Here is a 22794-nt window from a genome sequence, read left to right as displayed (position 1 = left end):
GGCATCCGTCTAGAGGACGTCATCGCATGGCACTGGAGTTGTCAGGGCGAGGGGATGGCGACAAGGCAGCGGCGTGCTCAGTCGGATCACCATCACCAGCAATGAGAGGTACCACGTCTTCCTTGCCAGCATGCGGGTGCACACGCACACACGACACACGTTCACCACACGCACTGTGTCGCGATGAGCAGAGCACGAGCACGCACCACAACATCGTGCCCTCGAGGATCATGCGACTTCGTGGCATGGCTCGTGCTCCACGCATCATGTCGCACTGCACGTGCCAAGAAGATGTGAGACACACTGCACACACCCTACTCCAACTCCTACTTCTCGCTACAAGTTCTTCAATGAGACACTAACACGTGCCAAGTGCAATGGCGAAGCTAGAGCTAATATGAGGGGTGCAACACTTCCATACTACTTAGGGTGTGTAAGGTTGACATGAGAGGGGAGCAAATTTAGATGTCTCGTTCTAACAAGGAAAATTATGAAGAAACCTTTGTCACCACATACCCTAAGACTAGCTTGCTATCCAAACATATTTATAACCTTAGTTTCTCACTTAGTAAGGCCATGGAACCAAACACTCTTAGACTCTGTCAGCACGATAGATTTAGACTTCATTCGACACAACTCTGAATAGTTGTGCCTTCTTACTAGAGTACATGCAGAGTTGTGAAGCTAAAAATAATGTGGCTCCTTAATACAGTACACATAGGTGTTAGAGTTGTGAAGCTAAAAATAATAAAAATAATGGTTTTATTGGTGTTGGTTTTGGCCAACAAGAGTGGGAGCGAAGGGAGAGAAAGATGATGAGCTAAATAGTTGTCTAGCCTAGAAAGTCCCTTCTCCCCCTTCCCCTCTCCCCCTTTCATAGGGGAAGTGCGGGACAGGAGGTTCACTTTTATGCCCCTTGGTTGGTTTGCATTTACAAAAACACCACTATGGACTATAACTAGATCCTTGAAGAGTCGAGATGGTGGACTAGAGGGGGGATGAATAGTTTTTTCTAAAACATTAAAACTATTGGTATAGCCAAGACTATACCCCTCTATCTAAGTTCTCTAGCACCTTGTGAAAGATCCTAAACAAGAAAAAAAGGTGCTTCCTTAGCAAGATCTCACCTAACCAATTCTAGGAGCAAGGTCACACAAACCTATGCCACTAGTACTTTGAAAACCGTTGAGCTCCTACACAACTAGTAAGTAAAAGCACAAAGCTCCTAAGCTCACTAGTAATGCTCAATAATAAGGCAACCAATGCCAAATTAGAGAGCGCAAATTACTTAGTTACACAAACCAAATTAGCCACGCAAGGGAACTACTTCTAGCTACACAAGCAAGAAGGTAACTAGGAAGCTACATAAGCTAAACTAATTACAAGAGCAACTACACAAGCACAAGTATATAGAATGTACAAGCTTGTGTATGGCGAATGCAAACCACCCAGAAGAGTAGACAATGTTGACACGGTGATTTTTATCGAGGTTCACTCGGTTGCCACCAAGCTACATCCTCATTATGGCGATTCACCCACTTGATGGAACACGAGCTAATTGGCAATCCAAAGCCAAACCCTCAGCGGGTGCCGTACATCCACTCTCAAGATGGGGATCCTCCACGCCACAAGCAATCCACTAGAGTTGCTCTTCACGATCCCCGTGGGGTGAGCACCGTACCCCTCACAAATCCTCCTCTAGAGCACTGCTCAATCTTCTCGCGTGCTTCAGACGGAGTCACAATCCACCAAACCATCTAGGTGATGGAAATCACTAAGAGTAATAAGAAATCTCCAATCACAAAGGTTTCCTAGTGCCACCAAATGCAAATCCCGAATGCACACACTAGGCACTCACTCCCTCACTCAAAATAGCATCAAGCATGAGAGGGAGAGGAAGGGGAAATGGTGGATCTTCAACCTCTCATCCACACCCACAAAGGGCTCTCAATCTCTCTAAGAAATTTCACCTCAAATCCATGGGAGAGAGAGGAGAGGAGGAACCCTAACTTGCTTGCTCTCCAAATGGGGAGAGAGATAAGTAGGAAGAGGACAACAGCTCTCTCTATCACTCAGCTCATGCTCCCAACAGTATTTATAGTGTGGCACCGGAACTTTCGGTGCCTAGGACCGAAACTTCTGGTCCAAGGAGATCTGACCATTGGAGACTCAGTCCAAGCAGATCTGACCGTTGTAGACTTGGTCCAAGCAGATCTGACCATTATGGAGGCTCGGTCCCACCAGAACTTCCGATCAGATACTAGAAGTAAATCCTAATGCGCAAGGGTATGCGCAAAAGTTCCTAATCGAAACTTCTGGTCATGGACCGGAACTTCTGGTCAGAGACCAGAAGTGTTCTCTACAATGCGGGCGCACCTCTCTCAACCCAACCGGAACTTCCTGTCAGGCTGACTGAAACTTCCTGTCAGGCACCGGAACTTCCGGTCAGGCTGACCGAAACTTCCGGTCCTATATAGCACCATTTCAAGTCTTTTTAGGTTGCTAACTTCTAGCTCGAACCCTGAATTTGATGATCTTGGACATTTTGGAAAGCTTATTCAGAGGGCTACACAATCCATATGGATACTTGATACAAGTCATAATGGATCAAAGCAGTATTTCAATCCGAGAGCCATCCTAATGTCCGGAGAACACCGAAAAACCTCTCTCTCTCTTCACCAAGTTGATCAAAATCAACTCCAACACCTTCTCCTTTCCAAATGTGCCAACACCACCAAGTGTACCCCACTATGTGCATGTGTGAACATTTTTATAGGCTTTCTCGTGTAACTCACCACGTCACTAAGCGGTAGGTATATGCAAATGAGACTCACACTTAGTGGCACTAGATAACCATTGTAGTTAAAGATTTCCCCTCTTTATAATACAGTTATTCTCTACTCAACTTGGACCGGTGAAATGAAATGCCCTATAGGTTATACCTTTGCCTTGTGCATTCCATCCCATCTCGTTTGAAATGCCCTATAGGTTAAACAAGGCACTACAGTACATATAGAATTACCTTTAAAGTCTTTCTTTCCTATAAAATAGGGATTCTACAAAAATTCACCTTATCAACATCCTAGAGACCTATAAAATAGGGATTCTACAAAAAATGATTTTTTATCATGTAGCTAACAAGAAGGGGAGGATTTTGGGTGTGAACCCCCCGGATAACACATGAGGGCTTGTTTAGTTACACTCGTATCCACCTCAATCCACTGATTTAATTTTCACCCCAATCCATTCCAACACGTGGATTGAGGTGGATATGAGTGCAGCCAAACTAGGCCTAACATGGGTTATATTGTGAATTTCATGATAGTTTAGTCAGCCCACTCAACACGTGTTTAGTTATGGCTAGCTGACCGGTGGTTCTCTTGGCAACACAAGTACAGTCAAACCCTAAACTCTAAACTCTAAACCCTAAACCCTAAACCAAAGTGCTACAGTAACTAAATCTAAAAACTTTTTAGAACTAAACATGGCCTTTGTTTAACACAGATCCAGATACAACTTAACCCTTTCTCTTTGTTCGCTTTGCTTTCCTGAACGATTCATCAGTTATCAGTATGGTTCTCCTGAACACGGTCACAGCACGTGCTGATGGCGAATGCGGGTCTTGAAGGATGTGACCAATGTCAGGCATCCGTTTGACTTGCCCAAGCCATATTATTAGTTTTATTGGTTCGGCCGAGAAGCCATGGTAAAAAAAATTGTTCAAATGACTGGCAAACGAACAGGCTGATTATGTCTTTTCTTTTAGGGGAAAACAAGAACCCATCTTTTGTGTTTGATTGGCAATGCCTCGATCTCTCCTTTTGGTAATGAAGTGTGTGTTGGCGAAGTCAACTTTGCCTGTGTCCGGTTCAGTTTCAGTAGAAATGGTTCCTGTAGAAGTACATATAGAAATGGTGTTCCCAAAAAAAAAGTACATATAGAAATGGTTCTTTGGTTCACTGACACATGGACCTTGATAATACTTGTGCCAAGTTATCTCTGTACAGTGCCCTGTTTTTGTCACTATTCACTGTCGTGGATTTGTTGGTGCAATTTAGTACCTCACTTTTACACAACCTAATATTACTTATTGATAGCACAATTAAATCAAATGATCTTAGGCCTTGTTTAGTTGACGAATTTTTTTGGTACTGGTACTGTAGCACTTTCATTTGTATTCGGTAATTATTGTCCAACCATAGACTAATTAGACTCAAAAGATTCCTCTCGCAAATTATAGACAAACTGTACAATTAGTTATTTTTTTATTTATATTTAATGCTTCATGTATATGCTGCAAGATTCCATGTAACAAGAAATCTTAAAAAAATGGAAACTAAATCAGACCTTATATTGATTAAATATTACAAATGTATACAACTAATAGAGCCCCCAAGGCAATTAAACTATCCTTGAGTTGGTAGACTGTGCTGACGAACAACGGTGGCAGTGGCACGCTAGAGGGGTCTGTACTCAGCCTCAGCTCTGGACCTGGACACGATGCTCTTGTGGTTTGGACAACAAAGAAATGAGACTATCCATGAAGAAGATCGCATATCGCATAACCAGACGTGGACTTCCAGGTAACAGGGCAACCGGCCCGATCAGTGTCAGTGTAGACAGTCAATGCAGCAGGTCAGGTAACAGCCCTGAAGATATCGTGAGTCTCTTTATTGGCAGCGAGACCATAGGCAACAGCCCTGAAGATATCGTGAGTTTCTTTATTGACAGCCCTGAAGACCATAGGTACAAATCGTGAGTTTGTTTGGCTGCCATTTGAATCAGACTATTTCTTTTCCTTCTAAAAAGAATTCACACCATTGCTTCAATTCAGGGTTATGCTTGATTTGTACCTCCTTCAGCATCGCGAGGTGCTTCACGCACTGTGGCAAACTCTTGATTTTCTGGCATCCCCAGATGTCAAGTCTCTGAAGAGAAATGAGGTCACCCAACCACTCTGGCAGCTCCGACATGCCGTCACAGTGACCTAGGTGCAGCAATCTGAGGGAGGCAAGGTGCCTCATGCTCTGCTGAAAGGACTTGAGCTTCGGGCAGTAGTTGATTACCAGTTCTTGGAGTGAGGTGAGGCTGCCTAGCCATTCCGGCAGTTCTGTCAATCCATGGCATGCAAAAACAAGTAGAGAATGAAGGGAGGTGAGGCCTTCAGCACTTGCCGGTAAGCTTGTCAACTTATTGCACATGCGGATCCTCAGCTTGCGAAGGTCGGGTAGATAGTTGAGCAACCTCCAATCGTCAGGATGAACATGGCAATCTGAGATCTCCAAACAAGTTACGGCTGGACCGAAACAAATCCTCGCACGCCCTCCCACATTCCATGATGATACAATTAAGTCAGTAGCCTCTATGACCCATTCCACGGTATCAGGTGGGCATGGTTTCACCCTCAGCTTGTTGCATCCATGTATCAGCAACTTGTGAAGGTTGGGAAACATGAAGTTTCCCCTAGCATCATCATGGGGTATTGATACTGTAGTGTTCCATATTTCTAGATTGTTCATGTCCTGCAGAGTAAATTTTGTTAACTTCGAAAATGCTGGACTGCCACCGCAGAAATCCTCATCTAACTTATTGATGTTTTGCAGTGCTCGGAGGGACAATTCTTGTAAGTTAGGCAACTGACCAAGTGATGGTAGCTGTGTGCATCTTGGCAAATTTAGCAGCTCAATTCGGGAAAGATTTAAAAGATATGTAGCAGAGCCAGTCCAACTAGGAAGTCTGATACCCATGTAGCCTTGGAGAATAAACTGCTCCAAAGTGGTTGGGGGTACAAGCTCCCCGAGCAAAGATTCGTCATCCAAAAGATGGTCGTTAACACTGCCAGTCCAAGATAGAAACAATTTGGAGAGCCTTGACTTAAATGCCAAGTTAACTTTCTTCACTTCTTCTAAACTTGCGACATTTTCAAGAAATTTTATCTCAAGCTCTCCAGGATTTACTCCCTCAAGTTGCACGATGTTGCTAGACAAACCACCAGGCATGGTACATACGAAAAATTTTGGCAGTGACAGCAAACCATTGGCCAATGATGATTCCTTGATTTGCTCTTCAATGCGTGGAAAGCAGCCTCTCACAACTAAAGACTCAAGATTTGGTAACTTGAGAATGGTTTGAGGTAATTTTCTTAGAGAAATGCAACGCGAGATGTCTAATGTGCGGAGCATTTTGAGATTGCCAAGAGATTCAGCAAGAGTAGAAACAGGACATGCTGACAAGTTTAAGTATTCAAGGTTGGATAGTTTACATACGACTCGAAATAGCATGTTAAAGTAGGAGATTAGGTCGCTGGGGTGCAAGGATGTGGAACACATGAAGCCTTCTAAGTTCAGATGCTGCAATTTTTTGAGATTACCAACTGAATTAGGTAATCTTACAAGACTTGAACAGTGTGATAATTCCAAAAACCTTAGTTCCTCAAGGTCGCCAAAGGATTTTGGTAGCTCTTGCAGAACAGAACAATACGAGAGGTCTAACTTGTCTAAGGACACAAGATTACTGATGGAATCAGGCAACAAGCGAAGCTTTGAACATCTGGATAGGTGCAGTAGCCGTAGCTTGTGCAGATTTCCCATAATTTGAGGTAATTCTTCCAGGACACAACCTGAAAGATTTAGGATCTCTAAATTCACAAGGTCACATATGGAATTAGGTAATGCAGAAAGGCTAGTACAATCTGCTAGGTTCAATAAAGAGAGATTTGTAAGGTTGGAGAAACTATCTGGTAAGTAGGCAAGGTTTCCACAACATGATAAGTCCAGATGTGTCAATTCTTTGAGCTTGCTGATTGACTCAGGCAACTTCGAAATTTTAGAAGAACCATGGATGCTCAAATAGTGTACTTTCAGGAGACTAGTAATCCACATGGGAAGATCTTTGTCAGACAATAGTGAAGCATCAAGGTACCTCAAATGGGCTAACTGACGAATTGGATCTGACAACTTCCTCAAATCACATCCCGTTATATCCAAGACATTTAAGTTTTTCGTTGATGAGAATGCATCACCAGGGACAGGGAGGCAGGGAGTTTTCTTCCACATTCCACCAGAGTCTCTGAAATGTAGTGACCTTACTTGAGCTGGCAAGGACTTGGAAAGCCTTTTATCATATCTCACCACAACAACATGATGGCAGCTGTCGGTGAGTATGTTGTTTGGCTTTGTACAATCAAGAAAAAGTGTTTCATCACCAGCAACTGATCGTGCCAAGTCATGCACTAAGTCATGCATGATGAAATGTTGTGAAGTTTTGGCATACACATGAGTAACCTATAGAGTAGTAACATTTGTGTTAGTGTAAGCAATCTCCCGCGTATATGCATGAAAAAATGAACAAGCACGTTTGCTTTAGTGTATGATCTACTAGCCATGGATTTCGCACATTACATAAATTGTCCTCGACATTTTAAAATAGCTGATAATTTATGTACCACTATGGATGAGTATATGTACTATTTCAATATTATCTCATCAATCATCATTAATTTACTAAAACATTAAAGGTATGCAAAAAATGCTCTAAATACTATATATTAGTATACTCAAACTCACCAAGGAAGATGCTAACTTTTGAAGAAGAGATGTTGCCAAAATCTCTCTCAAATATTCCTCAGCCTGAACTCTGTAAGACAAATCTGGTAGGGATGGCTTAATAAAGCCAAGAGCAATCCATTGTTGAATTAATTTGTTCTTGTCTATGGCGGAACCTTTTTGGAAGACGGCACAGTAGGCAAAGCATGGTTTTAAATAAGATGGCATATGGTCATAACTCAACCTCAATGATGGCAAGACATCTTCTTGAGATGAGTATTGATCCCAAGCATTGTTATCTCTAGTAGCTTTCCAGAAATCAACAGTTCTATTGCGAAGCATGGATCCAACAGCATGAGCTGCCAAGGGTAAACCTTTGCATTTTTTAGCAATGTCCCTTCCAACGGCCTCTAGTGCATGCAAATTTTCTTCATATGTCTGTTGGAAAGCAACTTGTCTGAATATAGTCCAGCAGCTATCATCGGACAAAGGTCCCAATTTATATGAGCCAAACGTCGACATTTCCTGAGAAATTTCTTCATTACGTGTTGTCACAATGACCTTAACCAAACTCCCATTCTTTCCACATCTTAGCAACAGTTTCAGTTTGCGCAACATCTCAATGTTACTCTCCCACAGGTCATCCAACACAACTAAGCACCTTTTGCCGCTACAAAGGTTTTCTATATGATTATACAGAGACTGCAGATTATCAAAGGTAGCAGCAGTACCTTCAAATTGTGATATAATAGCTTTTCCTATTCTTCCCAAATCAAACCTTTGGGAGACATGGATCCATGCCTTCCTGTCAAAATCTTGCATTCTGCTGTCATTGAAGACCAATTTCGCTAAAGTGGTCTTACCTATGCCTCCAAGTCCAACAATACAAATAATAGACAGGTTTTCTTCAGACCCTAATAGAAGCCTTATTATCTCATCATTCTCTCCTGATCGTCCAATGGCAATGAATCCATCGTCCAAACATGCTACTGTTTCCCTCTTCGCTATCACGTTCTCAATGGTTGCGTCATTATGCAAATTGAACCCCAACATACAGCGGTTCTCTTCCAGTGACTTTAACTTCTTCTTAAGCTCGTCTATCTTGTTAACAATACTAAGTTTTGCAAAAACCTGTTGCAAATTCAAATGATCACTATCAGCACAACGTAAGTTGTATTTCCTGGAAACATCAGGTACAACACAGAGGTACGGAACAGAACAGAGCACAAGGAGTCAAGGAGCAACCATTTTCACTGCCTATGGATACAATAAATGACATCTACACAGATCTTAGCAATTTTGCTTCTAGTTCATATGTGAAGTGAGTTCTTTTTCTGAATTAATCGGGATGTTTAACCCGTTTTTCGGAATTATACCATTCCGAATTCAGAAAGAATAATGAATACGACGGTGTTATCGCACAGCAACACCTCACCTTCCACGGCGACGGCGGGGCTTTGTCGAGAGCTGAGGAGATTTCGCGCGCGACGGCCTTGAGCTGGCGCAGCCACACGCGCGCCGCCTCCTCGGCCCCGGACCGTCGCTCGGCGTCCCTTAGGGCGGCCTCAAGCAGAGTAAGGGTGCCCCGCATCTCCTCCAGGTCTTTCTTGCAGCTCCCCCACAGCTTTGCCATCGGGCTCCCGGCGGCCGCCGCGAGACCCCGGATGGCCTGCTTCACGACCGCCGAGATGACCATCCCTTCTATGCCAGCCATGGGCAGCTGCTGATGCTTCTTCGCCTCAACAAGTCAACAACTCAACAGGGCGCACCACTGCTTTCTTGCTTTTTTTTTTTTGGCCTTTGCCGTTTGACCTTTTTGGTTTTTAGTCCCGGTTACATATGATTTTTTTTATCACCCATCATATTCAACACATGCATAAAGTACTAAATATATACTATTTACAAAACTAAAATAACAACTAGAGGATAATTTATGAGACGAATCTTTTAAGTCTAATTAGTCTATAATTAGACACTAATTGTTAAATAAAATAAAATACTACAGTATCTAATAAATTTTATCACCCCAAACCAAACATCCCCTTATGCAGACATATAAACCCTCCATCTTATTTTTTTTATAAAAAACTTATGTCTTATAGATTTTTAGAACAGATTAGTGACCAACAAAAATTACCCATATATCTCTATTTTTTTTGTTGAAGGTGGATCTTACTCATTACGAAACAAAAATGTATTAAGGTATGCGACTCAACCGCCGTAGGATTTAGATGAATCTAAGGTTTCACAAGAAAAGCCAGAGCTTCATCCTAGCTTAATAATAAAGGCTGCGGCCACATATCGACGGCCAGAGAATTCATAAATCAAAGCTCTGGAAGAAGCTTCTGTTTTTTATTTTTAAAAAAAACAGTGCTGAAAAAGCAAGCATATTAGATACATACATGAGAATGAACTTCATAAAATGATCTTTTATAAAAAAAGATGAGAGAGAAAATACAACAAAAATATCTAATATGTTCATCTACAATAAGCCTGACAATATATACATGCTTGTCGGTATCAATTAACACCGACAAGTATAGTACAATGCCCTACTTTCAGACAGTCTAAGCCGCTCTTTCATTGTCCACAACTCCCATAACCACTGCTTCCTCTCTACTCGCTCTTTTAGTCTCCTTCCTTTTTGAAGCTCTGGGTGAATTTGTCCAAGGAAGAGACAAAACTACATAATCACACCACATGAAGATAACCTATTTGTCCAGCTTTAGATTGTCACAAAGGTGGCCAAGCTCAGGCCTTGCCTTCATCCATGATGTAAATGTTGCTTCACATGATCTTTTGCTGTATAGGTAGGACCTAAAGGTGATCAGAAAGAAGTAACGCCTGCGACACAAGAATTTGATATGAATCAATACCAGGTGAAAAAACTAATAAATGTATTGAAGCGGTTATTTGTGCATTTGGGAATATGTAGGTAAGACATTGATTAACATACAATACCTAGCATGGTGCCAGAGTTAAACAAGGCACTACAGTACATATAGAATTACCTTTAAAGACTTTCTTTCCTATAAAATAGGGATTCTACAAAAATTCACCTTATCAACATCCTAGAGACCTATAAAAAATAGGGATTCTACAAAAATTGATTTGTTATCATGTAGCTAACAGGAAGGGAAGGATTTTGGGTGTGACCTGGATAAACGTGAGGGCTTGTTTAGTTACACTCTCATCCACCTCAATCCACTGATCTAATTTTCACCCCAATCCATTCCAACACATGGGTTGAGGTGGATATGAGTGCAGCCAAACAAGGCCTAACATGGGTTATATTGTGAATTTTCATACGTGTTTAGTTATGGCTAGCTGACCGGTGGTTCTCTTGGCAACACAAGTACCGCATGTGTGGCATGGACGTATGGTTATGAGCATAATGTGGCTGGAATGTTGCTAGCTAACATTAATTGTTGGGATTCCTAATAGATCAAAATGATCTACGTACCTGGATATAACTCCTCTAGTTCAAAAAAGGAAAAAGGACCAATATTTCTAGTTGCAGTCAATTGTATGTTTTCTGTGGCACTTCTCAAAATCACTGATTTTCCAGAAGTATATATCAAAATTAGGCCCTATTTCATGGCAGTGTATTGCGCCACAAAATGATTGAACACTATCGTTGTATGATTCCTTGAGGTACTGACTAACATATAACGGAGACATGTATGTTGAAGTGTTTGTGCTAAATAACAAGAATCATAATTGTTGGAAGAAAAATCATTTTACCACGAATTTAAGGTAAAGGAACACTTTTTTTTTTCATCAGGTGATACTAATGTGAATACTTTATCTTGAGAATTATCTATCAAGTGTGAACAAATAGAATACATGGTGAATAAGAGAGAGGACATTATGCATTTAAAAATGAACATCCTCAAGTTAAAACAAATTAAACACACCTCAAAGCTTTTGTACCCATATCAGTGAGATAAGAGTGTTCCTCATCATCGTCGTCGTCGTCGTCATGTGAACAATCTTGCAGTACTTTCCTGTAATGCATAATATCTTCCCGCAAATGACCAGCACCAGAACACCTTAAAGCAGGCAAATGGGAAATTAAGAAAAATGTTAAGATGAATCACATCAATGATGAAACTCATCAAACTTGCAGTTAGTACACAACTGTATTTAATTCATTCATATAAAATCATATCTCAAGTAGCAGAATAACTCCACAATACCTGTCAATAACGGTGTCAACCTCTTCTTTGCTCTTGGGCCCATGTACCAACACTCTAGTAAGGTTTAATATGTCACGGTAATCACCCTGCCTAAGTGCTATGTCTGTTTTAGTTTTGATGGACACATTTTTTGCAAGAGATGTTGATACAAAGTGTGTTTCTGCTGTTTCTTCCATTACAAACTTTGCATCTGCACCCAGTCCCAGGCAGGTAATGGCCATTGCATAAGCAACACCACCATATCCGGTGTGTGAAATAAAGAGATAGTACCTAGCAGATCTGTGGAGAAGCAATAGTGAGTCTTGGATCCTGCAGCTGAGCAATGCAACTCGTAAAATTAGATAAATGTAAGAATCAGTGTACGTACTCTTCGATTAATGATTGTATAGCATCTACATCAGCAGCCAATGCTTCTCTTTCCCTGGTTAAAGGTATTCTTTTGTAGTCGATACAATAGCCCTTGTCTCTCAATGTGCTGTAGACTTCAGCTGGTGTCATCACGTCCTCCAGATCTATGTGTTCCCAGTAACCTACCACACTACATTGATTTGTGGCTGCATTAAATTCTTCTTTATGAAGCAGTAACCGGCCACCTAGTTGTTTAATTTCAGAGAGTATATCCTCCTTTAGCCTTGTCTCTATGTTCTCTACCTGCACAGAAGATAGTTTAAGGATTGCCCTGAAAAGAACAACTGATTATTGGAAGAAAGCCTCTCACCATTGGACCACTAATGCCAACATGCTTCAAAGTATCAACAGGTTGATCTAGTTCTCTCAAAACAAATGGCGATCCCTTGATGTAAACAACCACTTCCTCTCTAAGATCTGTGACAACCACCTTCTGTGCAATGCTTCTTCCGGTTGTGTCTTTAGAGCCCAGATATGACAGAACATCACTTGCTCCATCAATAGTGGGTGTTGCCATGCTATACACAGGGTATCCATCCACCTGAAGTAGATATTCTAAAATTTATCATTATCCATTCCATTAATTATCTAAAATGAGATTTAATTGGCAATCCCGGTAATTGGATCTCGTAATTTGGTTATTTGGTTGTAATGACCATCAATTTATGCTTTCAAATGCTGCAAGCAGAGAGGCAAAAAAGAGGACCAGGCTAACCATATCCCCATAATAGAAAACGTCAGAGTGGTTACAGCTATAGTGCAGTTTTACTGAAAAGGAAACATTTAGTAGTTAACTGGCACATTGAATGCACTATGGATATGAATTTTTCCCCTTTACTACGACTACATGGCATGGATAAAAAAAAATGCTTCTGCACTAGGGTTCAACAACCTAAGTGTCATAAAAGAACAACAAACTAACAAATACTAACACAGAAGCTAAGCTGAATTCCATCTAAACAAATTACAAGTTATGTATCAGCCACCAAGTGTTATTATAACACCCAACATGTTAATTTAATATGAAACCTAACATCGATTCTAGGTTCTCAATTCGGAATTTAGCAATGAGCCAGCTGAAAGACTAATATTAGCATTCCATTAATTGTAATAAAATACTACGAACGGTTAACTGGTTTGAAATATATGTCCATCTGAAATTTCATGCCAAAGATATCAGCTAATATAACTCTAAATATAATGGGTAAGGAAGTTTAATAAATAACAAAAAAAACTCAGTTGGTACAACTGACTAGGATAGGAATAACTACACAATATCATAAACATCCAATGATCAAAGATCGAATGCAACTTTTAGATAACACAGCAGTACCTTAAAAACATGTGGTGCACCCCGGAAATTCACACTGCTTGACCTCTTCTGTCCAGGAAAGAAGTACATTTTGAGTATTGATCCCTTTCCCAGAACAGAACCACTACGAGCTTTGACAATGGTTTCCATTGTTACATCACCTTGTGGAGGTGGATATGTTGTTTTCTGCTCGTGCTGAAAATAGAAAATATGTTCTAGTTCCATCAAAGGTGCAAAAAAATAAGTTTTTATGAGAATCAAGGAGTGTATTTACCGGCACAGTGAAAAAACGGCCAGGTCGCAGTCTTATGCTCCATTTCATGGTTTGGATCTCCGGCCGCTGTTGCAGCCATCCTTTAAATGAGATCTTTGTTTCTCCTTGTCCACAGAAACCATCAAATGCTTCACTACCAAGGTATGCTGAAAATGCAATTAATTTGAGGTATCTCTCCAAATATTCAGCGCCACGATTTAATGCAACCCTCCTAACTCTAGGCTCAACATGTTGTTGATTAATTACTCTTGTGTACTTCAAAACAGCTTGTCGAATATTCTGCAAAGCTGAACATCTGTCAATAACAGTATCCAAAGTTTGCCTACACTCAATTCCGTTATCAAATAATCTTGTAATTTTTCGCAGCAATAGGATGTCATTAATTCCAAATCCAGAATTTAGCTTTGTCAAAGTGCGAGGTTTCCATGATTCTGAATTCAAGTGACCGTTGTGATCTGCTGTATCTCCTCCAGTTGAGTAAATAGTATCTTCATGGCCATATTGACAAACTGGGATTCTAATAGGCCTGCCATGATCGATTCGGAGTTTCAGCAAGCAAGCAATCACAGTTCCTGTAGTTGTTCTGCCCCTGCCCATCTATAGTCACCACAAAATAAACGTTTAAGTTTTTGAAAACTCACGTAACTCAAGAGTCAATCCAGTAAAGATATGCTTACCTGGCAATTGAATACAAAAGCAGTGCTCTTGCTAGCAGAAGTAACATTGAAGGCTATTGTGTCAAAGTCTGAACTTTTGGGAGCTTTACCATCAGTAATGGGCACTCGTGCATATTTGATTGGAAGGCCTTCACTCTCCAAATTTTTGTATACCTCCAACGGAGTCAGAACAGCTTCATTATCTACATTTTCCCATGTGTCGAAGATCTCTCCATCGTCAGTTTCATGAATAACCATTATTGCTCCACCATATCGTTCTGCCTCGCGTAAAATGTCCTCCTTCAGCCGAGCCTCCATGCGTTCCACCCTAGCACGATCAATCCCCTGATAACGTGTATCAGTTAGAGCACTAAACCATTTCCCAGAACATATGACATCATATTAAGAAATAGTTCTCTTAAGCATGTTTAGATGTAATTATTAATAGTACACAAAACTAACAATATGAATAAACAAGTAAAATTCTTTTCATAGGACCAGAATATGCAGAAGTCCTTTGGAAAATTTTAAGACCAGTAGTTATATGAACACCTTTGCAGAATGAGGATAAAGAGCTTAGGTGTGTATCACATATGCATGCTGTCATAACAAGAGAAAAACAAAGAAATACTCATGCAATATAAACTTTTGAAAAAAAATGATCTTATTAGCCCAAAAAAGTTACTCCCACCAGTCAACAGTAGTTAATGTTTTATGTTCTTTATACTAAACGCTAACTACAGTTGGCTAGATGTAGTACAGGCAACATATTATTTGTCAAAAAATCCATTGAGGAAACTGAAGTTGGAACTTACCGTGTACTCGAGCATATTCTTGCAAGGTCTTTCCACTTCACGTAGCACAAATGGTTTTCCATTTATGTAGATAACTGGTTCTTCTCTCATATTATGCCACAGTACAGGTCGCCCTCCCTTGCTTGTACTGATGCACTGGATAACAGCTCGAATACCATCAACAGTAGGATTTGCAACACCGTAGACTGGAAACCCAGGTATTTCCCGAAAATTTGGTGCACCCTCCACCCTCTCAGGTAAATTAAGGCTGTGGTTGCCTGGGCAGTGATCGCTTTTTAAAACAGTTAAACGCCCAAGAACTTCGCCATTCCTCATGGCAGCAACAACATCCATATCTTGTGGACGCCCATTAGCAGACTCAACAATTTTGGTAAGAGGGGGTTTTGAACTTGAATAACCAAGAGCACCCATTGGATCTCTTCTCAATAGCCTGAACAAATTTAAATGTCAAGAAATGAGCTTCCTTGTTATGTGGAATGATCATGGAACATGAGGCCAGAAGCAGAGAATAAAATTAGGTGATAGCATTAGATATAGTTTTCCTTTTCAATATAACATTCTTGAAGGCTTCCTTGTTACGTCAAACAATCATGTAGCAAGATATTAGAAATAGGAAATAAAATTGATGGTAATATTAGAAACAAAATTATCTATATGGCACTCTTCACTATCATCACAATACATCTTTGTCGGTGCCCATGTTTTAATCAGCAAGCAATGGAATAAATAGACTTTATAAACTGGACAATATCTAGAGAGCAATATATGAGCACGTTAAGCAAGTAATTGTGTGAAACAAAAGTGGATTGCAATGTGTTCATAGTGATCCTACAGCCACTTGTGCTTTTGTACCTAAAGTGTCCTATTGTGGCTATATCAAGCAGTTGCAGACCCTGCACAAATACACCATGCAAACTGCCATAAGCAGCTGTGTACAGTGTTACCATGAGATGGGTGCAGGTGTTGAGGTCCAACTTGGGTACAGGAGTCCAATTCAGCAAACAAAATTTTGGACATGCCAAACACCACTAGGAGTCCAACACAGATGCATAACATAACTCTGCAACAACTATATGACTCAAGTGTCCAGGTAACACTCCTGTCACATCTTGCCCATCATACTGCACCGGTTAAAACAGCGGTCCCGCCCTTGAAATTGTAAAGTACCACTTCCATTTGTAGCTAAATATGCTGATGTTATGACAATACATCAAGGTTTCAGAGGCATTATCTTTAGTGTATGCATGTTAAGTCTAATCCAAAAACAACCAAGCTAAGCATATCCACAGAAAAGATCAAATGAAAAAGAAACTGATGTAGATGCTATAATACCAAAAATTGAGCAAAGAGATAAGGTAAACAGATGGAAGTGAATAGTGATATCACTAAAATTATTATTTGTAAGCTCTCATGTGCAGATGAGCATTATCTACATTTTAAATAGTACCGCTGAAAATATTGGTCCGTAAGATGCAAAGTAGCTCTTCCGCAATTTAGCACATAGCATATCTTGTGGCTTAGAAAGTAATGCAATTTGAAATGGCAAACATACATGTCGAAAAAAAGAACTAGTATATTTACAGTCATTGAAGAGTTTCTGGAGTGCCCTTACTACACAAGATTGACCCAGACTTTCACACATTCATTTTCCAAAACCCAGTGCACTGAATAATGGTTTAACATGTTTAGTTCATTTAACAATTACCTGCTTAAATCTGATAAGTGTACCAACTTTCTGAAGCAGGCAACAAGCAAAAGAATTATTACGTTTGGAGCCACAGATACAGATTAAGATTTTTGAGAAATATGTTAATTCTACAGATTTAGGCCATGAACTAAAGATTTATGCAACCAAAATCCACGGCGCTGCTTGTGTTAATGATCATCATGACACTCATGTTTGAAATATGTAACTTTTTACACAATCTCACTGCCATCAAGAATAAAATCTGGCACAAAGATCTATGGGTCATCAGGTGGAGGCTAGAGAACCTTCAAGACAAAATGTCTTGGTTGAAATACGCAAAGTCTAGGAGGATAAATGGGCAAGGTCAGAGCAGAATAAATTATGAGCATTCCACCTATGTGAAGCACCACAAAATAGGATACGGTGTTGATTTTCAAGAATTAATCTCAGGAAGGAAACATTATTTGGACTGCATACACTCTTACAAGCTGTATATACGGCTGACATTTGTACAGTCAAGTTGCCATATCTCACCTTCGAAGAATGCTGTACAGTTCAGGCCTCGCTCTCATCCAATCAGAAAAACTAACTTCTACTGATAATGTTGTTTGGTGAGCAGAGCTCACCGAATGCACATAGACAGCAAAGCATATAAGGAAGTAATAACGTTCCAAGTACTCCACAAAGAAGGAAAGTGATGCCTCCCGTTTCATCTCATCAGGTTGCCGAAGAATGTTATTGCGGTAAGTAGCAATAGCTTCTCTTAGGTTCTGTTCACAATGAAAGGCAAACATAAGCAGGAAATAAATTGCTAGTATTTCTCTAAATTGCTAGCATTCAGAGCGTAAAATGATCTACCTGCATGGAGTCGCATTTGTCAATAACTTTGTCAACTTGCCTTTTGCCTTCAACACCACCCTGCACAAAAAAAAAGGTAGCCATGCTCAGTCAGAAAATTAAGAGAAAAAAGGGAAAATAAAATAAAGAAATAACATATTAAGGTTATTACTTCAAGAACTCGGACTAAGCTCCTAATGACAGCATATTCTCCTCTGAGTATTGCTTCTTCTGAGCTAGGCATATAATCATCTACATCATTTCCAGCATAGAAGACCTTCCCTATGGAGCCTGTCCTTGGGATACCTGCAGCACACAGAAAAGCCCAAACATCTCAGAAGTCCAAGTACAGGCGTGATTATGAGCACATAATGCAGCAAGCATATATTAAGATACAATGTGCTTTACATAGAATCAGTTGCCATCAGTTTGTAATACTAAAAGACCACATGACAGTTCCCAACACGACTGTCTGTGGTCATGCTACTGTTTCTCAATCAGATCTACCCAGATAAAAGCAGGAACCAGAGTAAATTCTGTTCTCACCTGAAGCTCCTATTCGATTTAGGTAAACCAATGTAGCTATAACCATACCAGTAGTTGTCCGCCCCCTCCCCATTTGGCAGTTAAACACAATTTCTGTTTCTATATCAACTTGAGAGATTCGACGTACCTGTTAAAGGCAATGAAATTCTATGTTATGTAATGACCCACTACAACAAGACAGCTTTGATGTCTTGCAAAAAAAAAAAAAGAGACAGCTTTGATGTAAAATCAAATTTGTGAACATTTCATAAATTGCAATATCTGAGTGTCTGCATAAAATGGCAACAGATTAACATGAGATAAGGATTTATCGCCCATCGAGAAGAGGCTCTTATCATAGCCAAGTTATTTGGGAAAGCCATTTGCTAGATTATTTCTTGGTTGATCCATAAACATGAGTAGGGCTACCTTTACATGGGAGTCATCTAAATAATTTAGGAAACAGGAAGTTAACTAAGGTATACACAAGGACTCAGCTAAAAAAATAGGACTTTGTCAATCTAACAAACTAGGTAAGTGCTAATAAGGTTTCCATAATGCTGCAGATATTTTCAACCTGCAAAATGTGTTCCATATGGTGGAAAAACAGTCCAGACCATTTTCAACTTATAAGGATAGCTAAATACATAGAAATAGCGTGACTTACATGCATATCTCAAAGCATCGAGGCATCATGGACTTAAGTCTAATTTTTCCATAAAAGGAGTAAGAAGGTATTAGGAGCGGTGGGCAAGTTCAGCAGTAAATTGTAAAACTAACCAGGTTGTCAAAATCTCCTTCCTTTGGTGCTTTTTCATCAGTAATTGGAACACGTTCGTAGTCAACTAGGTACCCTTGTTGTTGCAACTCCTCATAGACCTACAGAGGCATTTTTTCCTGATTAGGACTACATATGATAAAAGAATGATACCTTAATAAATATGCCATTACCTCAAGTGGAGTCTTAACTGTATCATACTCAACTGATTCCCACTGATCCACCATCTGACCACTTGGCAGCTCATCAGTGACTAGTATCTTATTCCCATACCTGCCATCAAATATTCCAGTACAATACACCTCCTAATAGTAACAAGGGAATTAAATACTTTGCATTGTAAGTTTGCAATTAATGTACCTTGAAGCTTCCTGAAGAATATCTTCCTTAAGGCGAAACTCCATTTGTTCCACTCTCTCCCGGTTAATTCCCTATATTAAAGAGATTCAGGGTCACTAGTAGTTAAGACAAAAAATTAAAAGAAAATGAGCAGTGAACTATGATAGCTTGTGGGAGAAAAGTTTTGTCCCATGTTTCACTTTCCTAGGCTGAAAAACATACTTAGAATAGTCAATGTTTTCAAGTTCAGACTTGATAACAAGAACATGGCAATATTTTGCAAAAGAAAATTAAACTAATTTATCTGAATACAGACGTATCATGGATATAAGTTGAACATTTGACAAAACATCAGTTATAGGAGAACTCACAGGAAATCAATCTACGTAGCTCATAGCAAGTGTGCTGATATATCATGATTCCTCTAAAACATAGCAATATATTTGATTTGGTCCGAGTATTAGCATCATAATTTCCATGGTAGAGGTTTGACAGGACCAGTACCTTGTGGTTTATGAGCTTTGCGTATTTCTAAAAAAATCAGTAACAACAATGTACGAGAAATAACTATGGAAGCCAGGAATCTAAGCTAACCGTGTATTCAAGATTTGAGAAGGGCCTTTCAACATCTCGCAAAACAAAGGGTCGACCATTGATGTAGATAACCTGCATAGTATAGTGGAGAAAACAGACGTTATTGGATGCCATGCCATGAGACAGAGACAGAACACCCTGTTCCAGGGAGATGCTGATCTGCTCAGGAAAAAGGAAAGACAAAAGTCACTTGAAAACAAAATGCATATTTCTAGAGAGACTCAATCGCTTTTCTAATTGTTTGTTGATTTGCTTCTAACAAATGATAATGGTAACTTGATATTCTATATATTTTCAAAGGTTTTGAAGCTGTCAACATAATGTAGTCTAGCCTAGAAATCAGCGTTCTTACTGGTTCCTCCCGAAGACTATGCCATAGAATCCGGGTTTGCTTTCCTTTCTTGTGTGCTCCGATATGATTTAGCACATTAGCAATCCCTTCCATTGTGGGCATTGCAACACCATGAACACGCAGCGACCCAGCCTGAAAAAAATCGTCTTTGTTAACCTTTAAGAAATTGTATGATAAGGAAGAAATTTTTAAGAATGGTAGGAAACCAAGGCTAGACAGCTTATTGAATTTGATTGGTCCCCATGGAAAAGGTAATTAGAGAAGTGCAAAAGAGATGATCATGCTTATTTAAAGTTTATGCATTCAGGCCAACATTATGGCAACAAGTGCTTCACCAAATTCAGCATGAAACTTTTATTTGTGCATGTCTGCATTTTTAACTCTAAAAATATTGCGCCACCACAGTACTGGTGAGACTTTACTGCAACAAGGGATGCAATGTGGTAATGTGTTATCATTATCTGATTGAAATAAACCATTAAATTTAACACTGGATATTACTAGTAGTGCTGGAACCACAATCATTTTGCCTTGAATTTTACATCAAATCACGTACTAATACAATTTTATGCCAAGTAGTGTGTGTTTTTAAGTAACTGAGAAAAAATGTGATATGGAGGCGAATGAAAATTAGCCAAGGTGGTCTATAATCATAATGAGCACGAAGACCCAAAAACTAAAGCATGCTCCACGAGTGAGAAGCAAAAGCAATGTTTAGATGCTTATTAGACAGATTGCGATTAGGGGTTACAAAAAAAAGGCCACGCCTGAAAATCAAACAGTTAATGCAGACGCGGCGCCAAACACCGCAGGGAAAACATGCGCGAGGTAGAGACAAGGCGAGCAAATCGTTTCTCTTAGCCAGAGCAGGGAATGCCGGCGGGGCGGGGGATTGGAGAAGTTTCCCCGCGGCGCGCAACAGGAGAGTGGCTACTGATTCGGCGTCCCCCCGGTACCACCCCATCCCATCCGGAGGAGAGGTGACCGTGAGGCGAAGCGTTCGGAAACGCGAGAGACGTACTACGCAGGGCAGTACCAGGAGAATCCTCCGTCGAAGAGAGGCAAAAAAAAAAAAGCAGCGGACCTGGCGGTAATTGGGCGCGCCGTCGATTTGCGGGGTGAGGCGCTTGTTCTGGCAGCCCGGGAAGTGGTCGCTCTTGAGGATGGTCTTCTTCCCGAGCACGGAGCCGCCCCTGCTGCTGATGACCTCCTCGGCGGCCGCGGCGGCCCGCACGTCCTCCATCTCCCCGGCGTCCATCCTCGCGGCGGCGGCGGCAGGCGACACCCACCACCACAGCAGCGGCCTGCTCCGTCCCCTGAACAATTCCGCGCGGGTGCGCGGCCTGCCTCTGGCCGCGGCGCGGTGGCAGGGCCGAGCGCGTGCGACGGCGGCCCAGGCGCGGAGTCGCGACGGCGAGGCGGTGGCGAGGAGCAGCAGGAGGAGGAGCGAGCGCGAGGCCGAGGCCGAGGTCGAGGCGGGCAGGGGCCGCGGAGGGGTGGAAGCGGAAGCGGAGGCCAATAGGCGGAAGGGATGGGGCTGAGGCGGGGGCGAAGAAGCGAAAGCGGGCAGGCGGAGCGGCCAGGCAGGCCTTATAGCAGGCAGGCGCAGGCGCAGGCGCAGGCGCGACGGGATAGGCGTAGGCGGCACCGTCCGGTGGCCCCGCCGTAGGAGGAGCAGGAGGGCCCAGGGCGCTGCACTAGGCATCGGTCGCCGCCACTCTGAGTCACTGACACCTCCGTCCCTTTTCTCTGACTGTGCGGTGGGTGTTCTCGATCTGGGATGGACAACGATGGCGACGTCGTCGGTCTCTGTGTCTCTGACAGTGTGCCCCCGTGGTGCGACTCCAGTTCCTTTCTTCTCGAGACGAAGAAGATGATGATGATGCGTCGTGCTCGTGCTACGGAGTCACGCCGCTCCAATTATCACAGGCCACAGTCAGCACACGCGACAGGCGTGTGTGCCCGTTTCCTGGGGGAGTTTTTGGTCTGTTCCGGCGTGCCGCTGCCGGTTTTGTTTTTTTAACCCGCCCACTGTTCGTGTTGGTCGAGTCGACACGCAGGGGCCAGGGGCTGGGCTAGTCATCGGTGGTTATAGTCGTGGCATGGCATGACCTGGCCACCTGGGCCAGTTATTAGTTAATTACTTAATTAACAACTCTATCTATCTGCTGAATGTGTGTGTTAGTTCTCGTGTGTCGAGATGGGTGATTATAACAAACTCCATAGTTGGTCATATATTAGGTAATGGGTAATCCTAGCGCTAACCGATCGAGGTCGGTCGGCGTCGCTAGCTGTCACACAAGCGCTTGCTTGCTTATTATTCTGATCTGATGGTGGTGGGTGGGGGTGGCCATCAGGATCTCGCGTGCATGTGTGAGTGTGATCTCGACGGCAGGGGTCTAATAAAAACCGGCTTCGCCCTCCAACCAAGTATAATATCGGGCGGGCTGGAACGAGACGGGTGACGCCTTTTG

The 22794-nt window shown here is 41.6% G+C and overlaps 2 protein-coding genes across 2 annotated transcripts; both read right to left on the bottom strand.

Annotated features, from left to right (window-relative positions):
* On the bottom strand, positions 4258-9331 carry LOC8064542 (disease resistance protein RGA2). The gene is made up of 3 exons (XM_021451677.1): positions 8980-9331; positions 7566-8675; positions 4258-7283 (listed from the first exon to the last, which is right to left on the bottom strand). The coding sequence occupies exons 1-3, from the start codon at positions 9256-9258 to the stop codon at positions 4782-4784; spliced, it is 3891 nt and encodes a 1296-aa protein (XP_021307352.1). The 5' UTR covers positions 9259-9331; the 3' UTR covers positions 4258-4781.
* Positions 9919-22226, bottom strand: LOC8063005. The gene is made up of 19 exons (XM_002464233.2): positions 21405-22226; positions 20321-20452; positions 19969-20040; positions 19396-19466; positions 19209-19308; positions 19038-19136; positions 18279-18405; positions 17905-18038; positions 17754-17813; positions 17430-17665; positions 15209-15638; positions 14415-14738; positions 13738-14334; positions 13485-13658; positions 12462-12692; positions 12111-12394; positions 11744-12022; positions 11462-11596; positions 9919-10388 (listed from the first exon to the last, which is right to left on the bottom strand). The coding sequence occupies exons 1-19, from the start codon at positions 22023-22025 to the stop codon at positions 10256-10258; spliced, it is 4239 nt and encodes a 1412-aa protein (XP_002464278.2). The 5' UTR covers positions 22026-22226; the 3' UTR covers positions 9919-10255.

The sequence above is a fragment of the Sorghum bicolor genome, chromosome 1, assembly GCF_000003195.3.
Source record: "Sorghum bicolor cultivar BTx623 chromosome 1, Sorghum_bicolor_NCBIv3, whole genome shotgun sequence".
Taxonomy (NCBI): domain Eukaryota; kingdom Viridiplantae; phylum Streptophyta; class Magnoliopsida; order Poales; family Poaceae; genus Sorghum; species Sorghum bicolor.
Note: the sequence above shows the minus strand (reverse complement) of the source record. Positions and strands in the feature narration are given on the sequence as shown.